The sequence below is a fragment of the Anastrepha obliqua genome, chromosome 6 (genome assembly GCF_027943255.1).
Source record: "Anastrepha obliqua isolate idAnaObli1 chromosome 6, idAnaObli1_1.0, whole genome shotgun sequence".
Taxonomy (NCBI): domain Eukaryota; kingdom Metazoa; phylum Arthropoda; class Insecta; order Diptera; family Tephritidae; genus Anastrepha; species Anastrepha obliqua.
This window is the reverse complement of record NC_072897.1, coordinates 72,321,584-72,329,929: the sequence shown is the minus strand read 5'-3', so window position 1 is coordinate 72,329,929 and position 8,346 is coordinate 72,321,584. Positions and strand designations below refer to the sequence as shown.

The 8,346-nt window shown below is 36.3% G+C and overlaps 1 protein-coding gene and 1 pseudogene across 1 annotated transcript; both read right to left on the bottom strand.

Annotated features, from left to right (window-relative positions):
* Window positions 1–4,963: 4,963 nt before the first annotated feature.
* LOC129250711 (uncharacterized) lies at window positions 4,964–5,996 on the bottom strand (annotated as a pseudogene).
* Window positions 5,997–7,649: 1,653 nt separating this feature from the next.
* On the bottom strand, window positions 7,650–8,135 carry LOC129250710 (uncharacterized). Its single transcript, XM_054890309.1, has 2 exons — window positions 8,052–8,135; window positions 7,650–7,980 (listed from the first exon to the last, which is right to left on the bottom strand). Exons 1-2 carry the CDS (start codon window positions 8,084–8,086, stop codon window positions 7,650–7,652), a joined length of 366 nt encoding a protein of 121 aa, XP_054746284.1. The 5' UTR covers window positions 8,087–8,135.
* Window positions 8,136–8,346: the final 211 nt, after the last annotated feature.

The window sequence follows — 8,346 nt, the reverse complement described above, 5'->3', positions numbered from 1 at the left end:
TTTCCACTAACTGGCACTATCGCTAATCGTGTTGATTTATATAGAAGACCATTACCCCATACTTCCTTGCTTCTTTTGTGTACCTATAATACATTTTTTTACAAGACTGTAAGTTCAGCGTTGGGCGAACAGAAAAAAATATATATGTAAACATAGATACACTACAGCAAAAAAACAGCTATCTGGTTTCAAAGTAAATTTCTAACTTCACGGATATATTACTTATTTCGTAGAGTTTTTGTTAAATGGATAGTCCCATACGTGAAAATATATTCTAATTAAGTATTTATCCTTTATAAGATTGCAAAAAGGAATGGATTTTAAATTTACAATAGTACGAAATTTCGAAGACGGAAACATGTTTTAAGCTAACGGTGACTTTTGCTTTTATTATTAGTGTATGCTTCTGCGCGCACTTGACATACAGCAGCTAAAACAAACACCATTCGCTACGACTCGGATTTAGAAGAAATATTTATGGATATGCATAAATATGTTGTCAACTCTGATAGTTGTCAGCTCTAGTGAAGTGAAGACAAGAAAATATATATTCCTAAAGTGTTCGAGAATTATCATTAAAATAGCGCAAAACTTATACGTTAAATAGTGAAAAAGCGTGCAAAAGTATGCAAAACTGTACATACTCAATAGTGCGTTTTAGTGTTATTGCAGCAACCGCTCAAAATAGTTAAAGCAGAAAAATAAAATTTTAAACCTTTCCTGCACATGCAGCAAAACAATAAACAAAAATGAAAAAACTGTAATTTTCCACAATACAAAAACCAAAAGAAGCTGACTCTTAGCTAAAGAAGTTAAAAAGAAAGCATAATGTTAGGCTGAAAAGTATTTGGTTAGGGTTGCCAAAGGACATTTACAGCTAAAAAACAAAAACTCAAACAAAAAAAAAAAGCCGATAGTCCAGTTTCCACTAACTGGCACTATCGCTAATCGTGTTGATTTATATAGAAGACCATTACCCCATACTTCCTTGCTTCTTTTGTGTAACTATAATACATTTTTTTACAAGACTGTAATTTAACTGCTAACGAGTATGTGCGAGCCTAATGCTCAACCTCAGAAGCTAGCTCTTCCAACTACACCACGCAATGCGTATTACCCATTTTCGCACATTTCGAACCGCACAAACAACTATTCACAATACACAATACTCTGATACTTGTCAAACACAACTAATAATCGACCGCTCTCATGGAGTGCCCAGTGCGCTGACGTCACGTTTGCTGAGTTGTGCAGTATTGCCAACCATTTGCTCTTCGCAATAAATTTAGTGCTTTTTTATACCGAAAATGCGAAAATTTTGAAGTTTCGTGTTTGTTTCTTTTTTTAAATTTAAAGCTACCGAAACTTTAGGTTAAAAAACAAACTATATTATTAAACAATAAAAGGTTAAAAAAGGTCACTCTGAGAAGATTTTAGTGCTAATGAAAATTAGTTGGGTTTTATAAAATTTGATATTTTGAAAGTGTGAATTTAATTTTTGGCTCCATTTAAGGTTATGCAAAAATATTAAATGTCCCTCTCTCAACTCTTCTTAAGATTGAAAACCCTTTTACACATTTTAAAAAGCCTTTGAATTTATTGAATGGGAATTAAAACCATAGAGGTGTAAACGTTTCTTCCGGTCATCAATCCTTAGTGAGACATAGGACATTAAGAGTTATACCATACTATACAGAAAATACTAAAGAAACCATACTGACATTTTTACAAAAAGAGTACCTTATCTAGTTACATAACTTCAAATATAGCAAAAAAGTCGTTCCCTTAACAAAAGAGTCTTGCTTAACAAAAAAAAACTCATAAATTAAATTGTACATAAGCATAACACATTTATTTAAAAAAACGCACATTTTAAAGGCAATTTGTCACGCATACAAAGTTCTTTAAGTGATTCAACAAAAATTTGTTGGGTTATTTTCTTTGAATGGGCATTTTAGTGCGTTTTTATATCCAAAGCTAGGCAACACTGCAGTATCGAGAGAGAGATTTGACTGCCGAAAGCAGAAGAACACCAACAACACCTGCAATCGCGGGCAATGCCACCAGATGTTAAAAAAAAGTAAAGCTAAATAAAACTGAGTGAATTATTTAAATAATTATTAAAAAATGTATATTTTACAAAATTATAAACATGACATTTTAATTAGAACAACTAGAAAAATGTCATGAAGAAAGAACTAAAACTCCGAGACACAAAATAATAAAAATAACAAAAAAAATGATAAATCAAGTTACGAAAATGGTAATCTGGCCATACTGGAGCTAAAATCACCTAACTAGTTATCAAATTCGCTGAGCGCAAAGTAACGGGACCACGATAAGCGCCACCTCATTATTCTTTCCCTCCCAGCGAGCCCTCTCCCCAAAGTGATAGTTCAACAAGCTACTACGCTCTCAACACCAATCTTCATAACTACAACGACGATAACAGCGGCCAGTACAACATTGGTTTCGACTGCAACAACAACAAAAACAACATTTTGTACTTTTGCTTTGGCAATAGCTACTGCAACATCAAACATATCAACTAATTCGGAACAAATAACACCAGCAACAACAAAATACTCGAACACGCAAGTAAATACACATTCATACACATCGAACGAAGAATAACAAGCAAGACAGGAAAAAACCAACAATGATCCTACAAAGTTAAAACGTTCTCCCGACAAGCAATCACCTTCAAACAAACCTGAACCCAACACTAATACCAAAAAACAAAAGAAAAAATGCAGAACACTACACAAACAACCCTTCAAAAATACTGGCTTAGTGCACTAACTTCAACGAACATGTTCGAACTTTTAGCTGAAGAAAACGACAGTGGGCTAGAAACAAATTCCTATAACCAAAACAAAAACACAGACTAGACTGCAACAACAAAAAAAAGTGAAAATTCCACCAAACAGTGAAAACCACCGCCAATCTATGTAGAAGGCGTCGAACAAATAAAAGCTCTCAACTCTGCCCATATCCAAGCCATTGGTAAGAATTACATTCTTAAAACTTTACGAAAAATGAAGTAAAAACTCCCATTAACAACAACCAAAATGATTAAATGGAAGAAATAAAGGATATGCTAAAGCAGTTAATTCAACAAATTTCAAAAATGATGGGTGTAATAAACACTCCGATGATGACCCAATTTGGCAAAACTGGAGCAAAAACTTAAAATCCTTGTCTGGAATCCAAACGGATTGTTTAACCACGCTCATGAAGTAAAATAATTCCTTAGCGACAACTTTATAGACATAGCACTTATTTCAGACACGCACTTCACACAAAAACATTGCTTAAAAATTCCGCTATACACAATAATAAATACAAACCACGCAGACGGCACAGGACATGCTCTAACAGCAATAATAATTAAAAACACAATAAAATTCACAGAGGTGGGACACTTCAAAAAAGATTATATCCAATCTACAAATATTCAAATCAGTGATGGAAAAAGTGTATTCACAATTTCGGCACTTTATAGCCGACCTGAACACAAAATCTCTTCAGAACAATACTCAGAATTTTTTAATAGTCTCGGTGATAGATTCATATGTGCCGGAGACTTTAACGTAAAGCATACAATTTTGGGGTCAAAGATTACAAATAAGAAAGGGAAGAATCTCTTACAAGCAATCCAATCTATAAGAGGAAAACACATAAGTACGGGCGAACCAACATATTGGCCCACGGACATAAATAAACCACCTGACTTACTCGATTTTTGCGTCGTAAAACACTGCCATCTATTCGAAGTAAACTGTACGACCTTTCCTCTTACCACTCACCAATCCTACTAAAGGACGGGAGAAAAGTTAGTAAGACAGAAAAACCTAACAAACTAACAAATGAAAAAACTGACTGGGGATCATTTCGTGATTATATAGTTTTAAATCTACAATTGCAGTTTTCTTTAAAATCTATTGCTGACATCGAAAGCTCAATAGTTTACATTAACGGCATCATGCAAGAAGCAGCTCATAAGTCAACACCTTATTTTAAAGACATAATCCACAAAAACAACGCTAACTGTCCTATGATTAAAAAACTTGTTTTAGAGACAAGAGAATTTAAGAAAAAATGGCAACAAAGTCGGTATCCTCCAGATAAAACTAAACTAAACAGAGCAACTAAAAACCTTAAACAAGTCGTAAAACCAAGATCGGAAAATGACATCTCTCACTATTTAAAAAATGTATCGGCGACAGCAGAAACTAACTACTCAATCTGGAAAGCAACCAAAAAGCTTCTAAGCAAAACAATTCACCAACCGCCTATAAGGAAGGAAAACGGAAACTGGGCAAGAACGAAAGAAGAAAAGGCAGCAACCCTAGCAGACAATTACGCGCAAATATTTTCAAGCTCTACAACTCCCAATACCTTCACGTTTGCATCAGAGCGAACTCATACTCAAGATTATAAATTAAGACCGGTGACTACACGAGAAACCCAAAAAATAATAAAGACTGATGTGGCGAAAGGTTACTTTGGCAACCCATTTCGCATTTTTCACCTCTCCGTTCTTTTCATTCGCCAATCAACAGCTGTCAAACAGAAGCAAGCTTTCTTTTCCATTCTAGACGTTGACGAAAGCGCATGGACCCAATTTTTTCAGCCTTTCTAAACAGTAAACAAACGGAGTCTTTTTTACTGCACCAGAGCTTGCTAAAAGGGAATTTAGCCGCGTCACACTGCCATCGTCAACATTCTGAAAAAATTGTCTTAAAGAGATTTCGTTTAATAGGCTGTAAAATGGAGGATGTTTCTAAAGCTGCATCGCCACTAAGGACACGATATCGAATGTAAAGTATCGATCATGTACTCATGAGTAGTATCAAAAGAAAAACATCGTACTCATTAAAATATCGGAACTTAAGTATCGATGTTGCAAGGTATTATTTATTTGCGCCAAATCTATTTTTTTACATTATTTTTAAATATCCTACTCCTCCTCCGTACAATCCCCTAGGAACAGCAGCTTGTCAAGCCTTTTTGGTGAAAGTCGGTTGCGAGTTTTTGTCACAGTACTCCCAGCTTTAGAGAACAAACGTTTAGAGGGCACAGATGTCGCAGGAATTCCCAAATACTTCTTTGCCATTTGTATAGTTTTGGATATACCACTTTCATGTCATCTCATTGTTTTAAAGGGTCGATAGAGAGCGGCGAAACCTGGGCAAAAAGGTACCGACTTAATTCGTCATTATTTGTAACGTTCATTGCAGAACATGATTTTTTATGCAGCTTCTCTGTGTGCGCCAACTTCTTATAGTGACTCCAAAAATCGTATGCTGATTCTATGGAAGAATCACTTTCATTTTCACTCGAGTGAACACTTGAACTGGATGTTATATATTGTCTTAGTAACTTAATTGATTTCGCATAAGCTAACTTGTCTTTAAAAGGGATATTTTTGAATCTCGGATCCAGTAAACAAGAAATTGAAATTAAGTAGTTTTCTTCAATGCATCCGAATCGCCGTTCTATTTGTTTAATCATTTCTTTTTTTACCGCATGTAGTACTGTCATATCATCGTAGTCCTCACCTACAGGCACATATACATCATTAACAGGTTCCCGCCGGCGCTGTTATTCATGGTCTTCGCCCACAGACGGCAACGTTTACGTCTTTTCGCTCTATCGGAAGCGATTGCAGGTTATATAAAACGAAATTTTTTCATAAGGGTAGTCGTTTATGGCTTCTCATCTCATAGGCACCGTCTAATAAAGTACCATTGGTGGTACACGCCGTCCCATGAAGCAATCTTGTGCGGGCCACCGCTGGTACACGCCGGCGTGAACGTGTTAATCTGCGCCTTCAGGCAATTCACAATCGGTATAATTTTGCTTATAGTCACATATTGTTCACCCGACAGCTCTTTGGTAACATATTCTAGTGGTTTCAAAATACTCATCAATGTTTTAATATTTTGAGTTTCTAAAGCTGAGAGTGTGGGCGGTGCTTTAACCTTCAACATTAAGACTTGATATACTATAGGCGTTAGCTCAATAAATCTCTGGAGCATATAATAAGCGGAATTCCACCGTGTCTTTACATCCAAAATCAGTTTAAGTTTAATCAACGAGACATAAAGCTATCATTATGCAAGAAATGAGCAGTAACTCCTAAATAACTGGTAACAGTCATCATCTCGGTGCAAACATCACATGTTAGTGCCACGTGAGCTACATTTCCAAATGTGCTTTGAATTTTGGAATGCATTATAATGGGTGATCAATCATGAGGTGCTTTTTTCAATAGTTAAAAAAAAAACAAAAATGTAGATTATGTTCAAAACCTTTATTTATCATTTGAAAGGACATTCTTTGACATTTACTTTTTGAATATGACTTCATTCAAATGTTGGCCGCAACTACGCTTAAAGTGGTCCATTCTGAAGGTCCAATTTTCAATCACTCGTTCGAGCATTTCGACGGGTATGTCGTGAATAACACGCGTAATGTTGGCTTCCAGAGCTTCAATCGTAGCTGGTTTATCAGCATAGACCTTGGACTTCACGAATCCCCAAAGAAAAAAGTCCAAAGGTGTGATATCACAAGATCTTGGTGGCCAACTCACAGGTCCTAAACGTGAAATCAGCTGCTCTCCGAAATGACTTCTCAATAAAGTCATTGTTTCACGAGCTGTATGGCAAGTGGCTCCGTCTTGTTGAAACCAAATGTCGTAGAGATCATTAAATTCAATTTCAGGTAGCAAAAAGTCCGATATCATGGTATGGTAGCGAGCACCATTCACAGTTACGTTGCGGCCATCATCATTTTTGAAAAAATATGGACCGATGATTCCACCAGCCCATAAACCACACCAGACCGTTGTTTTCTCTGGGTGTAAAGGTAGCTCTTGAACCTGTTCTGGTTGTTCTTCATCCCAAATACGGCAATTTTGCTTATTGACGTAACCATTGAGCCAGAAATGCGCCTCATCGCTGAACAAAATTTTGCTCGAAGGCAGCGGATCTTCTTCAATCTTTTCAAGAGCCGAATCAGGAAAACGGTGACGTGCAGGAAGGTCATTTGGCTTTAGTTCTTGTACGAGCTGTATTTTGTATGCTTTTAAATGAAGATCCTTCCGTAAAATTGACCAAGTTGTTCCATACGACAGTCCAAGTTGCTGAGAACGGTGCCGAATCGATTCATCGCGGTTTTCACGTACACTCTCTGCTACTGCCGCTATATTCTCAATACTTCTTGCTGGACGTGGTCTATTCGGTCGAGAATTATCCACCAATGAATATTCGGATTCAAATTTGTTGATGGTATGTCGAATAGTGTTTAAGGCAGGCCGATTATGTTGACCATAATGCGGTCTAAGCGCACGAAAAACATTTGTCACAGAACGCTGATTTTCATAATACAGTTGAACAATTTGTAGACGTTGTTGCGGTGTGAGTCTTTCCATGATGAAATGCCAAACGCTGTTCAACAAATCCACGATGACAGGTTGCCACAACTCGCGCGCGATCTGTAAAAAAAACGCAAATGAAAAAAACTCCTCTTAATTGATCATCCGTTAGTATAAAAATCATCCAATTGAGCTTTTAGCGTATCAACGCTTGGAATTTTAAATGATGGGCAGGCTTTCTTCATCAATTTGTAAAATCCACGCCCTTTTACGATATCAAATGGTCTTTTGTCGGCGCAAATAAAGTAAAGCAACAACTTGCAGAGTTTTGAATAATCTTTTCCGCCATCCGAATACGAAAATTTGCGTTCCATTGATTGTGTAATGGACAGTTGCCTTTTTTTTTAGGTGACTCACATATATTTTCCGCATAGATGTCATTTTCGGCATCAAGTGGTGTATGAGCTTTTACAAATTTTTCCAAAGCAGATTTTTTTGATAAAATTGTTGATGGTTGCGGCTCAGTTTCATGTCTTGATGGACTCAGCAGATCAAGATCTCTTGTAAAAGTGGTTTGTTGTTTTCCAGTTTCTGTTGCACTAAAAAAAAAATAAAACATAACCTAATTTGTTTTGTGCACATATGTACCATGAGGCAACAATATACATACATCGCATGGGGGTGGCTCTTTATATGCTTATGCATGTTTGAGGTGTTTCCTGATGATTTGATAGTTTTGAACCAAGTCTTGCACCTCACCTCGTCGTTGGATAGTTTGATAAAATATCCCCAAACATTGCTTCGGCTTGGCGGCATTTTTTAACGACACAAATTTCAATAAAGTGCACATAATAATAGCTTTAATACTGACTTTAACTTTAAATCAAATTTACTTAAATAATAATTAACTTGTTTCCTGTCATTTATGAAGTGGCGTCGCAAATTGAGTGGCGTGGTTCACGTAG

What these genes read in the sequence shown, in the direction of transcription:
- LOC129250710 (XM_054890309.1), bottom strand. Translation starts at nt 8,086, where the DNA reads ATGCATAAGCATATAAAGAGCCACCCCCATGCGAT. An exon ending in AAGAGCCACCCCCATGCGAT is followed by an intron (nt 7,981 to 8,051) that starts GTATGTATATTG and finishes TTTTTTTTTTAG; the next exon opens with TGCAACAGAAACTGGAAAAC.